At 45.1% G+C, this 19,575-nt stretch overlaps 1 protein-coding gene and 1 long non-coding RNA gene across 2 annotated transcripts; both read right to left on the bottom strand.

The window, feature by feature from the left end:
- Nucleotides 1-229: 229 nt before the first annotated feature.
- mmp2 (matrix metallopeptidase 2) lies at nucleotides 230-19,373 on the bottom strand. Its single transcript, XM_060072194.1, has 13 exons — nucleotides 18,988-19,373; nucleotides 18,608-18,834; nucleotides 17,464-17,612; nucleotides 16,391-16,519; nucleotides 15,714-15,887; nucleotides 15,132-15,305; nucleotides 14,139-14,312; nucleotides 13,526-13,681; nucleotides 13,112-13,241; nucleotides 4,286-4,422; nucleotides 3,138-3,297; nucleotides 2,392-2,501; nucleotides 230-1,353 (listed from the first exon to the last, which is right to left on the bottom strand). The coding sequence occupies exons 1-13, from the start codon at nucleotides 19,135-19,137 to the stop codon at nucleotides 1,250-1,252; spliced, it is 1,974 nt and encodes a 657-aa protein (XP_059928177.1). The 5' UTR covers nucleotides 19,138-19,373; the 3' UTR covers nucleotides 230-1,249.
- On the bottom strand, nucleotides 10,364-12,009 carry LOC132472530 (uncharacterized). Its single transcript, XR_009529096.1, has 2 exons — nucleotides 11,954-12,009; nucleotides 10,364-10,418 (listed from the first exon to the last, which is right to left on the bottom strand). It is a non-coding gene; the product is annotated as an uncharacterized LOC132472530 (long non-coding RNA).
- Nucleotides 19,374-19,575: the final 202 nt, after the last annotated feature.

Genomic DNA, 19,575 nt, shown 5'->3' with positions numbered 1-19,575 from the left:
TGAAGATAATGTAATCTGCTTCAAAGACATCTCACTACGCTATTGATTAAGGACTTACAAATCACTGCTGAAAAGTATCCAGAAGAGGGCGCCCTTTCATCAGACATATGTTTGTATCAGATTTAACTTCTTTTCCATTTTACATATTCCCAAGAGTAACTACTGTTGTCAATCTCCATATATCGGTGTACTTTTGGCCAACAAGGACATCATGACGTTACAACGTAAATTATGTTGACCATTCATCTTTAATGATGATGACAAAGTGCAAAAGCAAAACAGAACCAAAACAATGTATACTGGTTAGGTGTTTTCCCAAGATAGGAAATGCTTGGAATAAAGATTCCTCTTTAAGTTCTTGCGCTCTGAAGACATTATACAACAAAACATTTGTAATATCCTATACAGGTCTAGTAAAAGCAACCTGTGCCTTCTAATCTATGCCTACCGAAATCAGTCATTTTAATAATTTGGTCTCCATGTTTCAATTTCCTTAAAAGTCCTATACAAAGTGCTAACCAAACGAAGTATTGATTATGAATACAACTTTTTTGGCATTCAGATCAAAAGTTAGTTTTATAAGATACATGGTCTGGAGTATAAACTATATGCAGGACTATGTAAGAAGCGATTTCCCTAAAGCACCATTCTCGGTCAAAACACATTGTGCAAATTCTTTCTTTTTTCAAAAGCATTACACAAACAACGAAACAAACACTTACTGACACCTTCTAAACAAACCAATTCATCTTCATACAAGATCAAAAGATTTAGGATCTCAAAAACACATGGTTTGGAACATTCTTCAGAAAAACCTAATTTGCAATACAACGGCGAAATGTCACACACAATACGTCACTGCCAGCATCAATGTACCGTAGACATACCTGATGTCTTATCCTCTTAAAAACAAAATTTCACAAATTCAAAACAACAACAAACAGGGGTTAAAAAATGCACCGGCATAACAAACAAGGAGCCGACATCACACGGTTAAACAACATATCCAGTCGCCTGGAAAGCCAATGAGAGAAGGCGAGAGCTTCGTTGTACTAAGCTAAAGGGCAGGGTTATATGGACGGGACGGTAACATGTCTCTCATGTGGCCTTGCAATTACCAGGCCAAATCGTGGCCGTTGTGCGTGTGCGTATGTGTGTGCGTGTGTCGCGCCATTCCGGGGTCACCCTGACAACAAAGGTCATCGCAGGCTGGAAGGCGGGAAGGGGCGGTTGCTCGTAATGCAAGTGTTTAGCAGCCGAGCCAGTCCTTCCCGATGTCGCCCAGCTTCACGATCTTCAGGCTACTGTCGTCCAACTTGAAATAGTGGGCGCCCTTGAAGAAGTAACTGTAATCTGGGGAAGACAAAAACGGCAAGAAGACGTGTTACTTACTGGGTTCAATCGTCAATGTAACCCTACCGGCTCCTGAATGTATCTGAATTCAGTATCTGAATTCAGTGTCTGAATTCAGTGTCTGATTGATGTTAATAGCAAAGGAGGAACCTTTTCTACTCTTTGACTTCAGCAAGGGCATCACATATGAATTAGACAGATGACAAGGAACGTTCGACCCTATCAAACAACTGCTCGTGCAGGTGTTGTTATGCTGTCTTATGCTGACACAATGTATTGCAGGATAAAAGGGAAGGTAGAAACAATGGATAAATAAATCAATCATGTGGTTTTTCCGGGACCACAACTCAGTGTCTCGCTAAAAGTGTCCTGCCAGAGTCCTTACAATTCACGCTGACATGACTTTAAGAAACAAACAAACAAAACGAATGGCCGTGGTGGGTGAATTATGTGCGATGGCGATATCAGCCTGGGCGGCCGCACCCTTTTCCTGTTATTCCTTCTCATCTGATTATGCACACACTTCCTAAGACATGGTTTCTGTGGAGATGGGATCAGCCAGGCTAGCAGGGCTCTGGGCTCAAGCAGAGTTTTATTGTTAGTGGCAAGACGCCAGGCCTGATGAAGGGGGGGGGGGGGGGGGGGGGATTCTGACTGCAAGGAATGTCTTGTTTGTTGCTGCTGAACTGGCAGAGGCAACATATGCTAATTGAAGCTAGCCCTCACTAGCCTTGCTCTGGTTCTCTATAAGGGCTCTGTTCCTTCCAGACACCATGTTTTGAAAATGGTATTTTCTCCAATGCAGGGTCTGCTACACGCCAGTCAGATGTAGAAACGTTCTTGACCTTGCTAACTTCCTACCGTACAGTTGTAGTATTTACATGTATATTGTCTTCACTATATTCATATAAGTACTCTGTTTAGAGAAAGCTATGCGTTCTTCATGAACGTGTGTACGTTTCGTGTGTATACACTCACACACTTTGTCACTAGACAAAGCTTTTCATGTTCCCCCACACACTGTTTTCCGTGACTTACCGATGTTGTTGAGACTGAAGGCAGCGTCCATTCCGTCGGGGATGCCGTTCCACGCGTCAGCGATGAGTTTAGGGAAGCCGGCATCCATCTTCTTTTTCTCCTCGTTATATCTGAAGACACAGAGACATAACACGATATGGGGTAGGTCTGGCACCCCCCTCTACATGCCAGAACCACACAGTATTATTACAATTGCTCTACAAGTTGGTATTGCACTAAGAGACAACGACTCCAGTGCATTGCATGAGTCGCACGTGTAATGGAAGTTTCCATAAGACATGTTGTTCACGAGAGACTAAGATACCTCGACCCCTTAGTTATCATCCGAAGGAACCATCTCAGTGTTTGTTTTCCACGCTTATCGCCCTTGAGGGGAACCGAGACGCAGCAATACCACAAGCTTCCTCCTGGAAGGCCAGAGGAACAGCGGCATCCCTATCTGCAGCTGGGCCCTCAAGGACGTCTTCTGCTCTAACACTGGAGCGTTCCCACTCTACGGAGCTCACTACAGCGCTCCGACCTTTGCATGCTTGTCGTGTTTTGTGGCCTCTCTGCACAAAGACTTCTTTAATCCTCTACTATTTTTACCGTTCTGTTAAAACAAACCCTTTCTATTCTGAGATGTGTTGTCAATACAGTTCGAAGGACTTCCACCACACACGTACATATGGTTATAAACGCTCCTCCAACTTATCCAACGCAAAGTTGCGGCCTGAACGGCATGTATGTCATCTCAGGTACGGTACCTCCAGAACTTGTCTCCGCTGAACAGGTAGGTCTTTTGGTTCTTCCTGAAGCTGAAGGCCGCGTCGATCTGCGCCACATCGGAGGGCAGGTCCAGGCTGGTGATACTCTTGGGGTAGCCGCTCTCCAGCTGCTCCGCCCGGTAGACCCACATCTGGTCTCCTACACACAGGGTCAGACACAGGGAGGCAGTTAGACGCACAACGTCAGACACAGTGAGCTCTTAGACACACAGATCCAGAGTCATGTTTTTGGCCTCATGTAAAAGTCGTTTTTAAGCTTTATGTAATGGATCACATGCTGAGAGATAAAAGTATGATTAAAATATTGAAGTAAGTTGTCTAAGAGTAACAAGATGGCGGCTGGAGAGGGAAAACTAAATACAATCAAATACGTGACATTACAGAAGACTAGGGATGAAACTCAGACAAAGAATATCTGAAGGGAGCGGTCTGTTTCCTGCGTGGGCGAGCAAGACAATACGTTTTGTTACTCCTGAGTCAAGATGGTATGAGTGTACAATCCAGAGAATGTATTGCATTATAAACCACAGATGAAGGTCCCGGTCATGCTGACAATGACCGGCACTAAACCCCACATCACCGGGAAAACAAAGACATTTTTCCAGCGGTACGTTCCTATGAACTAAATCAACCTTTGCAGGAAGACCCTTCCCATTGGTGTGAGTGTGCAGAATAGTCTTCCATGACTTCACTGCAATGGAACAGCATCTGTCAAGCCAGTCAAGGCACTAAAACTAAAGTGATGCGCGTGCAAGAAAAACAAAATCTCACTCTCTGGCAAGGCGCTTTCCAACAAAAGACTCCTCTTCCCCCGACACAGAGGAACCATCTCTACTAACCCCGCCCCTCCTATCACTTATTGTATCTTGTACGTCCTTGCACTTAAAAACAGAACTTAGCATAATTTAGCATCTTATCCTAGCTATCTTTGTTTTACACAGGGAATGGGTTAACCTGTTAGTGCTTGGTTCGATGAACATCCTTACTGTATCAACAGCGATATATGGTTGTTTCTCTTTCTTCTGACAAATGTACTTATTGTTGATTGTAGATACCCTAAATGTCAATGTACATCATCTTAATTTAACGGGTGGATCCCTGCACATGCTGCTGCCTGTAAAACATACCTGCAAAGAACACAGTCTTCTCCTCCAGAGGGTTTTCGTAGGCCGCGTCGATCTTGCCTGGCAGGTCGGACCAGTAGGTGGCCACCAGCATTGGGCCTGTTGGCTTGCTCCTGAAGTTAACCGACCTGAACAGGAACCTGAGGGGGAGGGAGAGGACAGAGATTAGAGGAGGGGGAACAACAGAGAGCTACACAAGCTCTGTAGGTGTGAGTGTGGGAGGGGGGAGTTAAAGTGGGAGAGTTTGAGTTAAACTTGAGAGAGATGGGGGATGAAAGAGTTAGACAAGAGGTGGGGGATGAGGTATAGAGTTAGATAGAGAGAGAGAGAGAGAGAGAGAGAGAGAGAGAGAGAGAGAGAGAGAGAGAGAGAGAGAGAGAGAGAGCGAGAGCGAGAGCGAGAGAGAGAGAGAGCGAGAGAGAGAGAGAGAGAGAGAGAGAGAGAGGAGTAGCACAGGCCAGCCACAATGCTCTGATTCATGAGCATCTGGTTCTCGTTATGGTTAGGGTTGCTGACGCCAACGGAACAAGAGTCATCTTGCCCGGATTTCCAAATGCACAACTGCGCAACACAACAGCTCCCCAAATTCAGTTTGCCTGACCTGCAATTTCTTCATGAGAAAAAGGGATCCTTACGACAGATACTGGGTGGATGGGGACACTAAACAGACATCTACACTCCCAGTGCCCTGGTGACCGGTGTCAGAGCCGTAAAGACACAGGGCTACAGAGTTAGGCCCTCCATCTCGCAGACAAAAGACATTAGCACGTCTTCTTCAGAGAGTTTTATGAGATAGAAAACTGTGTTAAAAAAAGGAGGCAATTTAGAATGACGATAGCTGTTTTAATGCCATTATCCAAAACCCACGTTGCTATTATTTAATTGGTGGGTTGGACACCAGTTTGCTTTGAGGCAGACTACTTAAGTGTAAGGTGAAACCTCCAGACGATAAACACTGTTTTTCTGTTTTCTGAGCTCAGCTGGTTCCCAGAGGGTTACTCAATGTACCTATCATGTCTAGATGTGTCAGACATCACCGTTCTTCTGAGCCAGGGGTCGGGGATCGGATAGTCAGAACAAGCACTGTTTTCAACTGAGGAGTAATTAGCAGTAAGGCACGTTTCTATATATCCAGCCAGGCGGGACCATTCGATCATTTTTGAACCAGGGAGGGTGCAGTAATTGTACATTTACATTCAGGGCATTAAGCAGACGCTTTTATCCAAAGCAACTTAGAATCAGTACATTTGTCAGAAGAACGAGGTATAACAATGTATCGCTGTTGGTAAAGCAAGGATGTTCATAGAAACAAGTGCCAAGCACTATCAATTGTTAGGTTAACCTATTCCCCATCTACAACGAAGGTAGGATAAGATGCTACACAATGCAAAGTACTATTTAAAAATGCAAGGACATACAACATACAATAAGTGAGTAAATAAAGTGCCAGGTGTAACATACAATAGGTGCGTAATTATTATCATTGCATTATTTATATGTATTGAAATGTTCTTCTGGTTGTTTGACCTACTGTTTATATTGTACATTTGTAATCTATTAGGCCTATATGTATGTTGTTATTAGGGCGTCATTGAAAAAGAGAGCCTGCTCTCAATGGCCGCCCTGAATAAATAAAAGTTAAATAAAAAATAAAGAGGGCAGTCGAGGCGTGAACGCTACACCTCCACGCAGGCCCGCCGCTCCCTATACGCAGAGTACGTAGGTCACCAAGTACCTGGGGGGAGGCACCAAAATTTAAGTTTAAAAAAAATAATATATATATATATATATATTGTTACATTATTGAATTACAAAAATATATTTGTATGAAGAGGCCCACCGTTGTTTTTTCTGGGACCACAACTCAAGTGTGTATTTGCGTCTGGACTTCGGAAATTGAGAGTAACTGAATGAGTTTGCGTCGGATTTATTTTTCGTCGATCAGGACCCGTTGCGTGTGCGTGTTTCGGACAGCGTGGCCACCAACGGGGGAGCTTCGACCAGGAACCCCGCAGTGAGTAATTAATCTGGGTTCCTTTACGCGCTGTTGGATGTGGATACTCTATTGGTATCCCGGGTCTTCCTCCAAACCGTTTCTATACGTTGTTACCGCCGGTAACCGGGCTTGGCTGATTGTAGCATTCGTTTCTGTTGCGTTTGCATATGCCGTTTTGACTTCACTGGGGTTAACGAGCTGAATGACCGGCCTCATTGAGTGTGTGTGTGTGTGTGTGTGTGTTTTTGTGTGTGTGTGTGTGTGTGTGTGTGTGTGTGTGTGTGTGTGTGTGTGTGTGTGTGTGTGTGTGTGTGTGTGTGTGTGTGTGTGTGTGTGTGTAACTGGCGAAAGATTATTGCATTAATTGGTGACAGAACAATGTTGTGTGGCGAACAGGCCATGACGTGAAGACTCTGGCAACTGCGTCTGAAACCTATCAGGGTCGAATCTGAAACCTATCAGGGTCGAACATCAACTACTGGTAAATGTATATTGCGGGATTCATCAGGGTCAAGCATCAACTACCACTGGTAAATGTATATTGCAGGTTTCATCAGGGTCAAGCATCAACTACCACTGGAAAATGTATATTGCAGGTTTCATCAGGGTCAAGCATCAACTACCACCAGTAAATGTATATTGCATGTTTCTCAAAATCCCTCAAGGCTTTTTCTTCCATGGCTATGACTCAGATTCAAAGATCAGTTAAGTAGACAATTGGCATCACGAGGTATCATGACTGCCATCGATGGTGTGCTGCTTTGTCACTAGTTTGGTTTGCAAAGGAAAGGACATCCCCTGGATTAAAGAGGACCATATGTGCAGTGCCTCATTGGCTTAAGGCCCCTCTCTGGAAAAGTCATTTTCTATGAGCCAATTAAACTTTGATTTGATTAGGCTGCACAACTTATCAATGGCTTGTTTGGTAGTGCAGCACAAGTGTCGTCTTGCCAATACTCTCTTATGGCACAGTTGAAGGTCTCAACATCAAACCATGAGGAACTGATGACACTCATTCTGGACTGCACACTCTTAAGATGTTGGCGAAACGTCTCTCGGGAATCTTCAAACTTACTCAAACCTCAACAGCATCTGTTCAATTTGAGCACCAAACTGTACAGACTTATGAACATGCAGACTGTTCTTGATCCATCAGTTTACCACACTGGACCTTAGGGAATCTTTCACTGACTGAAGACTGACGAGGGGGCCTGACTGGACGGGTTAAGGTTTTGTACCATGTTTGCTCGTTCTTTGAACCTTGGTCGAATTTTTGGCATGCTTGAATTTGGAAACGTTGTCATGGATTTGCTGTCGTACTTGCTGCTGTACCCATGGACACACAACTCATTACTAATTTACTTTTATTTTTCTACGTTCAATACGTGTGTTTATTGAGGCCTGATTCATTGTTTACAGTATTTAATATTGCCCCTGGCAGGATCCTCTAAACATGCAACTGGTTTGTGGTAATGTTGTTGAACCCCAACATCTGAGCTTTTCATTCAGTGTGGTAAATGGTTTGATCGAACGTATTTGTACTTTGCATTTGTAGTCTAATATTGGTAGATTGCAAGCCAAAAAAATTTTCACTGGAAAATCAGCGGTTGTTTTTAAATCAAACTCATTTATTGTTTTGGTCATTATTTGACAATATCATAGAAGACCATTTAGAAGATTTGTACAAGCATTGACGACAAAGGCAAGTAGTTTACCAATTAATAAAAGTTTAACTAAAACCCTTAAGATGGCCAAACATGTTTTCACCATCTACTGCTTTGGGTTGTGTCAAGTTTCCTGGAGAAGCACCTTCCCAGACTGGCCCTGCACACTGAAGACTTCAAAATGTCCCCAAATGGTAACTATTAGCATGAACGTTATTTTTATGTGACTCGTGGACCCTGCTGGTTTCAGTCTGTTGTAACTAATGTTTCACCAGTGATTCCAGAGCATTCTCTGGATCAACTGGTGGTCCTGCCAGAGGATCACTCCATTGAAGTTCTCCACCTCGGAGGTAAGGGCTCGATTGAACTGCGAGGGCAAAATCCCAGCAGGGTTGTCTGAGGTCTGGAGTGAAATTCAGTTTGTAACTCAAAATTCTATCTTTCAAATCCAGGAAGGTCGGTGGAAGGAGCAGAAATCCTGACGTATGGGGAAGGGGAAGTTACTGAAGAGCATTACTCTTAGGTTTTGCTTGACTCGCCTTTGCCACAAGCAGCCTCAAGGGTACACATCTTAAAGATCCCATGACATGAAAATCACTTTCTGAGGTTTTCTAACATTAATATGAGTTTGCCTAGCCTAGCTATGCTCCCCCAGTAGCTAGAAATTCCATTGGGTGTAAAACGAGCACAAGGCATTCTGCTCCGCCTTTGAAAAAACGAAGCTCAGACTTGCCGTTTTGGAATTTTCCCCGTATGTCGTCATAAGGGGAGATGGCCCCCCCATTCTCTGCCTTGCCAGCCCAGAGAATTTGGCCCGCCAACGAGCTACGACCATCCGCGATTGTCTCCCGCCGGAGCCTCGCTGCCAAGGGACCACCGCCTCGGCACTGCCCGCTGCCGAGGCGGTGGACCCACAGCAGCGGGCACCATCGCAGGTAGCAATCCCCTTCTCCTCCATGAAGTGGTTCAGTCTACTTGAGATTGATGTGGACGTGGAGGAACCAGAGACGTCGGAGAACCCAACAAAGTCGTTTGAGATTCATAATATCGTCTAGAGGCGCACACAGCTTTTGGCCGTGATAATATTTATTATATGATATAGATATCTATGTATAATAGGGGTGTAACGGTACACAAAAGTCACGGTTCGGTACGTACCTCGGTTTTGAAGTCACGTTTTTTTTTCACAGCAACAGTGATAGTAACACCTGGATGGTGACTTTTCAAATGCGTGTGCATGTTAAAGTGCTGTACGTAGACACGGAGAGCCTTCTCTGTAGCCGGAGAGCCTGTCAGAGACCCTCACCGTAGGGTCTCTGACAGGGACTAACGGAAAGCTACTGTCTTAAAATCCCTTTTCAAATGGTTTCAAAGGACTCAGTATCAGGACTAAATGTGACTGACGCAGATTGGACTAAGCTTTCTGCTTTCTAATCGTTAGGATTTTGTGAGTGACACCCTTTAGGCATCAATAGTTTCCGCGGGTATATTTGACATTGTCTGTTTTTGATATTATTCTTATTGAATATGAACGGATGTCGGGGTATCTGCTTCAGGAAACAGAAATTCTGGGAAAGTTCCAGAAGCGGCCCCAGACTGATGCGTTACCCTGCCAGAGACTCTTCCTCCAACCCCTCACGTTGCCTACCATCTTTACTTCAAAGAGGACCGCCCCCCCCCACCCCCGTCAGCACAAGTGAACTATAATATGGAAGTACAACACAGAGTTGCAAAGACTAAAGTACCGGTTCATAACATTAAATCTGTCTTATTTGTAGCCAAGCAAAACCTTCATCTCCCTATTTTACCCTAGTTGATACCACTGTCTTGCCAAACGAGCAGAGAAAAGCATGTGATGTGTTTTTATAGTCTGAACATCAGTTTGTTGAGATCCAGCAGTGAATAACTAGACTGGAGCAATCCCATCACGATGTCGGTAAGAAAACTGAAGCATTCAGGGGAGGGACATTGAGTTCAAACATACTACCAACATCTTCAACACTAAGATCCATTTTTTTATCCTTGTCATGTTAGCAATATTGGTAGTTACTAGGTCGTCTGCCTTAAGCCTTGGTGTAAAAGTTGTGCATGTGCGATTGAAAATCAAACACAAGGATGAGTTATTCCCTATGTTAGAATCACTGCGTATTAACTAGCATTTGTCTTCTACCTCTCACTGACATTTTTAATTGCATCTGTAGCCTTAACCTCTTTAAACACATCAGTGAACATTAATCAGTGAACATTAATAGTTCATTTTATCCAAGCCTGCTCATGGCTTACTTGAAGTAGAGCAGTTGTGCATCTGCAGGATTTTAAACTGTTGAAATCCACATGAGACAACCTTTTGGTCTTTGGGGGGTGTGTGTAGGTGATCTTAAAGGGGACATATTATACCACCAGGTGTGAGTGTGATTAGCCTTACAAGCCGTTTCGAAAATCTGCCCCATATGACATCACTAGTGGGCGTGTCCACCTAGATCTGTGCTGGATAGATGAGCAACGTTTACTTCAGTCCACTGGGTAGGCTGGTAGACTGATCTATCCAGCACAGATCTAGGTGGACACGCCCACTAGTGATGTCATATGGGGCAGATTTTCGAAACGGCTTCTAAGGCTAATCACACTCACACCTGGTGGTATAATATGTCCCCTTTAAGAGCTTTATACTTCAGCTTTACTTTAAGACACATACCAATCTGGTTTAATATCCGTATCCAGTTCCATGTCCACGGAAAGCTCTTTAACTCAGGCAGTTGGAGCGCAACTTTGGCAGGGAGAGGCAATCCGATCTTTAAGGGGTATTTGTGCTCAAGCTGTGTGGGTGGCTTCTAGGGCTGTCACTTTTTCCAAAAATGAAATTCGAACGAATTTCGAATGTCCATAATTAATTCGAATACATTCGAATACATTCGACCCCCCCCCCCCCCCCCCATAGAACACGACAACAGTCTTGATTTTTAATGTTGCTCTCGTATAGCCTACCTCACGTATACCTACTGAATTCATAACAACACAGGATAAAAACACATCTTTGATAACACATTTGTAAACACAACAAGAGGAAGCTCCGACACACAAGTGCGGCTGTCTTTTACACATTAACAATAACTGCTCGGAGCGCGATATGCGGAGCGCATGTCGTCCATGGCACACACAGCCTATATAAACGAACAATCTGTCAGGCCGACCTCCAACACGGCATGCTGCTCTTTTTATTCCTTACGGAAAGAAAATTACAAGTAGTCTCGCAGCTCTCCGTTACCGTTGCAGCTGCTTGTGTCAGCCGTGCTGTATAAGTCCCCAAACAGGCTGCCCATCGCGCCCAGCGCAGCAGCGGACTTTTCTCCCTGTCGTGTGCGATCAGTGTCGGTCTCCGTTTCAGTGAGCTCGTGTGAGAGGCTTTCAGTCACGAGATGTTTCTGTGCAGGGGAAAGGTGGACTAACCGGGAGAAGCGGGGATCCAGGAGGGCCGCTTTATTGAGGAGAAGCCACTCGCCGCTCTCTTCTTTATAGCGCATTTTTACAGTTCGAATGGAGAATTACACTTCGAATTCGAACTTTTCACCCCACCTTCGAACGAATATTCGAACTTCGAATAAAAAGTGACAGCCCTAGTGGCTTCAGGTCCTCGTAAACACTCTTTGGGGAGCAACGCCAGGAGCTAACTGGGTACATTCACTCTTTTGGGAAAGGATTGTGCTCGCCTGTTTATTTTGGATGGCTCCTTTATGAATAATAATGACAGATCGAGAGGTCTGTGAGAGGCTGCAATGTGATGAAAAGGAGAATGTATTCACATGACAGCACTATGCAAAGTCCCAGGAAAATAAAGAACACCCATTTGATTTTCAGTTAGAAGGATATGGAAGTATAATTAAACTGTCAGACAGAAAGTACACAAATATCTTAAAGGGGACATATTATATCACCAGGTGTGAGTGTGATTAGCCTTACAAGCCGTTTCGAAAAAAATCTGCCCCATATGACATCACTAGTGGGCGTGTCCACCTAGATCTGTGCTGGATAGATCAGTCTACCAGCCTACCCAGTGGACTGAAGTATACCTTGCTCATCTATGCAGCACAGTTCTAGGTGGACATGCCCCCCTAGTGATGTCATATGGGGCAGATTTTAGCCTTACAAGCTAACGGCTTGTAAGGCTAATCACACTCACACCTGGTGGTATAATATGTCCCCTTTAAAGCACTGGCGTTCGCACTAAATTGCTCATGAGGAATTATTATTGATGGTAAGGAAATGAAAAGCCATGAGAAGAGTATTCCTCAATTCATTAAACTTAACAGTAAACTATGAGACTACTGAATATTAGGGGTGTGACGAGATCTCGTGCCACGAGATCTCGCGAGATTAAACTTGACGATATTACCCGTCGCGTTAAAAATCTGTCTTGCGAGATTTCTGAGCTATCCAAACTTCTATTTGTGGCCTGTAGGGGCAGTAATGCGCCTTTGATACGTCTAGCCTGCCAGAACCTTACGAAGGAGAAGGAAAAGAAGAAGAGGAGGAGAAGGAGGGGAAGCAGGGGAAGCAGCCATAGGCAGCCAGAATGACGTCGGAAAATACCCGTATTACCGTCGAAGATGCCCCCGCCACTTTTAAATGATTTGTTTGGCAGCATTTAGGGTACCCGGCGGAAATTATGAATGGCAGTAGAGTGATAAGACATGGACAATACCTAGTTGTCAGTGGTCAGAATCTGTTTGCACTATTTGCACTCTGTATTGATGGAGTAGAACTTTGATTTGGTTTTGCACATAATAATGTTTGCACTTGAAAAAAAAGAGAATTATTTCATTTAATTTATTTTACTTCAACTTTTATACATTTTAGTTTTAGTTTCAATTTCATGAATGTTAAGAGTTATAATAAAACGTTTCAAAATGCATGTGCAACTCGGTTAAATAAAAGTCTGTTGGTCCAGTCATATATTTTGTCATTGTAGTTTTCTTAAAATCTCGTCTCGTCTCGATCTCGTGAACCGAATATCGTGTCTCGTCTCGTCTCGTGAGCTGAGTGTATCGTCACACCCCTACTGAATATTGATTAAGTCCCAGTCGACTGACCATTTATACCATCTGGACATGAATTCTGCACGACTTCTGTTCAGATGCATGTTGGACGTCAAGGCCTGTCGGGCTGCCTTACCTGTCCTTGAAGAAGAAGGTCTCTCCTCTGATCTGGGCCACGGCGTCGAACACCACGGGCTCAGAGCAGATGTCCATGGGGGTCACAGGACCCTGGGTGGGGGGCAGGGGATTGCCCCCAGTCCTGATTCCTGGGGTGGGGAGAGATACGCTGCTGATGTATAGCACAAGACGCGGAGAGGTCACCGCGACACAAGCATTTAGCCGCAAGGCACTCAGGGGCCTGTTGTCTACCAACCTGTACTCAAATGCAGGCGGATTAGAACAGGTATACCAGCCATACAACAGTTTAGTTGCAGCCTGGTCTAAAAGGCTGCATTCCTGACTAGGCTGTGACTTAGGTTGGGTTTCGAGAGAAGGTGAACTTTGACGAAAAAAGTTCCTCACAGTCCAAGCTGCTTGAAGGCTTTCTTACCGTAGAGATCCTGGATGCCTTTGACGTCGTCGTTGGGCAGTTTGAAGTTCTTGGTGTAGGTGTAGACGGGGGCCATCAGCGCCCCGGGGTCCTGGGAGTGCTCCAAGCCTAGGGCGTGACCAAACTCATGAGCCGCCACCAGGAACAGACTGTAGCCTGGGAGAGGTGAGGAGTCACAAGTTAGAATGCAAAACGAATCCTTTCTGGAACGCAATATGACGTAAAGGGCATGTTTCCGTCGATATTCCCAAATAATGTGAAGATTTAAAATAACATGTGCATTGCATAACAGTGCTGCTCCTGATTATAAAAAATTATCCTAACTCAATGTGCATTCACTGTCTGGCCTCCGAGTTTCCACATGCAGCAACATTCTCAGTGTTCTCTTTGATCACAGCTAAAAGTGCTCCTATTGGTGGATAGAGTCCGCCATCTTCACACGTATAATTAGTTGAATTATCCAAAATGTTTGAGCAGAAGCAGAAGTGCACGGCAGACTGCTGTGATTTGAATCAGTCCACCGTTGCTCTACTCATCATTGTAGCTTCGACCGTAACTCAGCGACGCATCGCTAATCCTCCGTCTTTGTTTCAGCACGCCCGTCTCCCCCCACCTTGGTCGGGACAGAAGCCCCACTTGCGGTCGTCGTCGTAGCTCTTGGTGGAGGCGCACCACATCTTGCCGTCGCTGCGGCCGGCGGCGGTGCAGGCATCGTAGGTGTCCCCCAGGAAGGTGAAGGGGAACACGCACGGACTCCCCTCAGAGTTCCCCCCGACCGTTGACATTGCTGAAACACAGAGGGTAGATCACCTGATAGGGGTTGCTCAGTGATTCAGTCCTGTGTGGGTGTGTGTGGGTTTGTTATTATTCTAAAATATTACTGTAGCCTTCTTGCCAACCTTGAGACTTAAAAATAAAATATGCTACATAGATGCGCCAGACTGACAGACACAAGAAATGGGGGTACTTTATTTTACGATTGGGCGGGTTCAGGGATCTGATTATTGGTGCTCAGTGAAATCTGGCAACACTGGTCAGACGTCTTTGCGTAAGTCTCCAGCTTTCTCCATCTTTGTTTGTTAATTGTGTGGTACCCAAAACAAATAGTTTGTCTTGTGTCTTGGTTGGTTTGGTCAGTCTTTGTGGTCTCTTTCCCAGCATTATCAAGCGTTTTCCATTGCAGTTGAACTACAAACTGAGAAACATGAGAGCCATAATGGAATTACTTATTTTCTCCTAGCTCTCCTTTTATCTGCCTCTCTACCTCAGAATATTACACTCTACAGCAAATGTAGCAGACCAGATGGAAAATATTTAAAGTCATTCCATGCAGTAGACCACAAGTGAATATGAAACCAGAACTCATCTGTGGATTCATCCAGAGACGATGATGAAAAATACAAGTTAACATTCAAACACACTTCTTGACCAACAATGTACACACATCCATGACAAAAACAAAAACCTTAACACAACGCAGAAATGTTTTCACGTTCTAAATATTTCCTATCAGGAACGGTAAGATGAGGTCAAGCAAAGGGTAGTGTAACGTACTATACAGTACACTTCAGTAACATGTGTACATCATGGCGGATCTAGCACTCACCGGTCTCTGGGCAGAACCCGTACTTGGTGTCGCGGTCGTAGTCCTCCGTGGTTCCACACCAGCGGTAGCCATCGTCGCGGCCCTCGGTGGTGCAGCCGTCATAAACGGTCCCCTGGAAGGTGAAGGGGAACTTGCAGGGCGCGCCGTCGGCATTGCCCCCCAGGGTGAACAACACTGCAGGAACAAGTCCAGAAGGCTGCTGGGTCTCGGAGGAGGGCATGGTATTCTTCATATACATACTTTCTTTCTTGGAAGTTATAATGTATTTCTTCTAGGGTTAACTTGCATCGGTTATACTGTTTACATGCCTAGTGTTCTAGTTAAAACAAAAACATTGTTCCTGCCAAAATATAGTGAAGTCTCCAACTTGAATTACTTTACAATCCAATAAGTCAGGATAGCTCCCCAATTATGGGGTTATAAATTGTGGCTTGGCTTCATGAAATACTTAATATCCCCCAGGTTAGTATGCCCCAGAACAGTTGTTATACTATTCATGGTCAACAATAAACAAGTGATACAACATGCACCAAACTCGCTGGTTCTTTCCAAAAGGAACAGGACAAAAGGTCCGAAACTCACGCTCATGGGGACAGAAGCCATATTTGGCGTCGTTGTCAAAGTCGTAGGTGGTGGAGCACCACAGGAAGCCATCGTCCCGGCCCTGTGGCGTGCAGGAGTTGTACTCTTTACCCTGGAACAGGAACGGGAACTTGCAGAACTCCCCGTCTGCGTTGCCGAACTTGACCTTCACCACTGCCAGGAAATCAGAATTACGTGGAACGTCAGGTCAGAGTAGGGAGGGGTGGAACGTCAGGTCGGAGTAGGGAGGGGTGGAACGTCAGGTCGGATTAGGGAGGGGTGGAGCACCAGGTCGTGGTAGGGAGGGGTGGAACGTCAGGTCGGAGTAGGGAGGGTTGGAGCACCAGGTCATGGTAGGGAGGGGTTGAACCTCAGGTCGGGGTAGGGAGGGTCGGATCATTAGGTGATAGTATGGAGGGGTGGTACCCCAGGTCATGGTAGGGAGGGGTGGAACCTCAGGTCGGAGTAGGGAGGGGTGGATCATGAGGTGGTAGTATGGAGGGGTGGTACCCCAGGTCGTGGTAGGGAGGGGTGGTACCTCAGGTCATGGTAGGGAGGGGTGGAACGTCAGGTCAGTTCGGCGTCAGTTTCTCCAGAGGGGTGTGATTTGAACCACAAATAGTAAAATCACTAACACTCATTCAAACAACAACAAACACCACTCATTCAGGCAGTACCTTGGCCATCCCCTAGGGTCCATTGCTCGTCATCATCAAAGTGGGAGTCCCCGCCGATCCCCGGCCCTGGGGCGAAGGCGTGAGCTAGGAGGCCGTCTTTACCGTCAAAGGGATAGCCGTCTCCGTGCTCTGCTCGCCACACAGTCAGGAAAAACGTTGTGGATTCACAAAATAAGCATACAGTACAAAGCTTTCAAAAGGCAAAGGCTGCAACAAACACACATATATTTACAGTTTGTTTGTATGTTATTGCTAGGACTTTTACTTCAATGTAGATTGCTTCCTTTAGTTTGAATGGGGCACTACTACAGGGCTCTACAGATGTAATGCAGGAAGACACCAAATGCCGAAACAGCACGTTACTATGCATACCTGCATATGCATAGGTCATGCATAGGTCATCTCTAGGTCATCTATCTTTTTTTCAGTTACCTCATTGAAGTAAGTCTAGAATGCGCTGTTCTCAGTTATGGTACAGCAAGGAATTTTCAAGACATGGAGGGTGATCTTCTTAAAACCGCCTGCCCTTAGATCAACATCGATGACCACATGTCCCTGGAGTTTGAGGTAAGGAGGTCTAAGGAAATCCCATAAGCTTCCCTATAATAACAACCACATGTTGTTTATGCACAACTACAACTATGTTTATGCATGGTCAATAAAGGCTACAGGCTAATTGATGCGTCAAAACCGTTGAGGCATAGTTTGTTTATGTATCGGATTCTTTTCTGCCCGTTATAGTCTTACGTTCTGAAGGCAGACCAGCTGAAATCTGGACGTTTCACTTTCTTTCTCTTTAACTTTCAATCATGTTGCTGGAGGCCAATAAACACGTAAATGCCAAACAAAAACTCTGCCAGTAGACTAGCTACTATAGAAATACCCGTATTCAATAAATACACTTGTGAAACTAGTTTAGGACAGGGCATGCCTTTTTTGGCTTCCAACCCAGGCTCTGAGACATCTCCTGTTGGATCCCAGACAAACCCTACTGGACAATAAGACTCGTTAGCTAATCTGTAGTGTGTGTTACGAATGAGCCTCAGCTCCGCAGAGCAGCAGGCGGTGCGTACCGTTGCGGCCGAAGTTGATCATGATGTCTGCCTCTCCGTCCATTAGGCGTGTGAAGGTCAGCGGGGTCACGTCGCTCCACACCTTGAAGGCCCTGTAGAAGGCGTCGTTGATGGTCTCCTCGTCCAGGTCGGGGCTGTGGCCTAGGATCCTGAGGGAGCAGGGAGAAAGACCTGGTGAAGGGCTTAACCACACAGGCTGACATGCACCGTCTCCAGAGGAAACAGACTTTAGCAGATTCATTACAGAACCATAAGGTTGGTTTAGTGCTAAACGTGATCTAATAATAACATTATTGAATACTCAAATAATTTTATAATAGCTTGTATATCAACTGTTATAGTCTCAAAGTCTCGAAATGTTTCCTTCTAATAAAATTCTAAAACGAGGGACTTTATGAAGTCATCTATGCATGTTCTTTATATATATCGGATGCAGTTGCAAACCTTATGCATTTACGTACATGTTTAAGGAGATTTTAGATGGTTTACAGGAGGTCTGACCATGGGATCGTGTCATGAAGAACACTAAACAAACCCAGACATTAATACGTCTCTGGCCATGTGTTTATGCAGACAGACCCAGCCAGCACGGTCTAATAACAGGCTTCCAGACGCGGGGGAGAGCAGCCTGTGGAAGCCGCGGTCAGCCATCAGACCCTTTCGTACGCCTGTCTGCTCTGTACATTCCTGAACATACTCCCTGAATTCCTGAGTCGTTATCGTTCTAGAATCACAGAGGCATGGCCAAAACACGCCTCGCACCGCACCCTTGTGTAAGCAAGAACCACGATGCAACGGCTTTAGAAAGCAAGAGGAGGAGATGTTGCGCCCATCTCACAAGGCAAGCAGCAGACTGGGAAGGCTTTGGGAAAGTGGGAGGAGTTTGTTATGCAGGACGAGTCAACTACAATAACATAAGAAGTATAGATAAAAGAATATATAGAAGTTGGGTTAAAAAAAAGGCATATATTGGCAAACGAATATGGCATAAAATGGTCAACACCATTAATCTCCCCTCATCAGCAATTACATGCGAAATCTTCAAGTTAAAAATAATTATTTGATCAAAATCCTTTTTCTGAACTCAAGCATATCAACGAATTCTCTCCCAGGATTGTGTGTAAAGTGTGAGTAAAGTGCTGACCTGTACGTGATGGCGCTCTTCTGCCACTGGGGCTTCCTGTGGAAGAAGTTATAATTGGCCACATCTGGAACACCGCAGCGGGGTTTCTTCATGATCTCCACCGTGTTGGAGTCGATCTCTCCTGTTTCGGGCAGTTTGAAGAACTTCTGCATCTCCTTCAGAGTGTCTTTCAGCACCATCAGGTTGCATCTGTCTTTAGGGCATCCGTAAAACTTGTTCAAGTATTTCTGGAGAAAAGATGTGCATGTAAAAATATATTTCTTTGCACAAAAAACCAAAACAAAATGGAAATCCCCACCAAGTGCAACTCTTTAGCATTATGTTGTGCACGCGTCGCTTCAAAGTATTCAATATATTAAAAATGTATTAGGCCTACTTACCAGAGCAACTTCTTTGTCTGTTACGGGGGTGCTGTCGTCTCCTGGAAACCTGATAATGGGCGACGGGGCAGCATAAACGTTGTAAAGGGCAATGCATTGAAACAATAACACTAAGTGCGTAGGCCTACTAAATACCGACGGGATAGCCATGACTGCAGACTAAGGAGAACTTCTGTAGATAAACAAACTAAATAACGACGCGCACTGCAGTTCCTGCCTCCGGCTCCTTGTGTAGATATATTTTTCTTCCAGTCTACCGGGACATCCTTCACCTCAGATCCATGCACTTTTCTAGTTCTGCTTGCACATGCACTTTCCTCGGAGTATTTCGCAATCGGGATCCTGCGCAGACTCCAGGTCGGGGAGTAGGAGTCGTGCAGCCGTCAGTGTCTTGTGGCAGGTCTTCCCCTCCGCCCCGTTTTTAGGTCAAGCATCACGATGCAAACATTAGCTTCACTCAAGCGATGCAGATGGTCCGAGGCACAAGAAAGTTGGTTTGCTATTATGATTTATTGAAGCAAAGCCCATTTTGGCTGCACAAATTAAATACAACGGGTTTACGATTCACGCAGAAGACATTGCTGGCGT

The sequence above is a fragment of the Gadus macrocephalus genome, chromosome 14 (assembly GCF_031168955.1).
Source record: "Gadus macrocephalus chromosome 14, ASM3116895v1".
Taxonomy (NCBI): domain Eukaryota; kingdom Metazoa; phylum Chordata; class Actinopteri; order Gadiformes; family Gadidae; genus Gadus; species Gadus macrocephalus.
Note: the sequence above shows the minus strand (reverse complement) of the source record. Positions and strands in the feature narration are given on the sequence as shown.

What these genes read in the sequence shown, in the direction of transcription:
- mmp2 (XM_060072194.1), bottom strand. Translation starts at nt 19,137, where the DNA reads ATGGCTATCCCGTCGGTATTTAGTAGGCCTACGCACTTAGTGTTATTG. An exon ending in TGGCTTCTGTCCCCATGAGC is followed by an intron (nt 15,306 to 15,713) that starts GTGAGTTTCGGA and finishes TTGTTCCTGCAG; the next exon opens with TGTTGTTCACCCTGGGGGGC. An exon ending in GAAGACTGTGTTCTTTGCAG is followed by an intron (nt 3,298 to 4,285) that starts GTATGTTTTACA and finishes CCCTGTGTGTAG; the next exon opens with GAGACCAGATGTGGGTCTAC.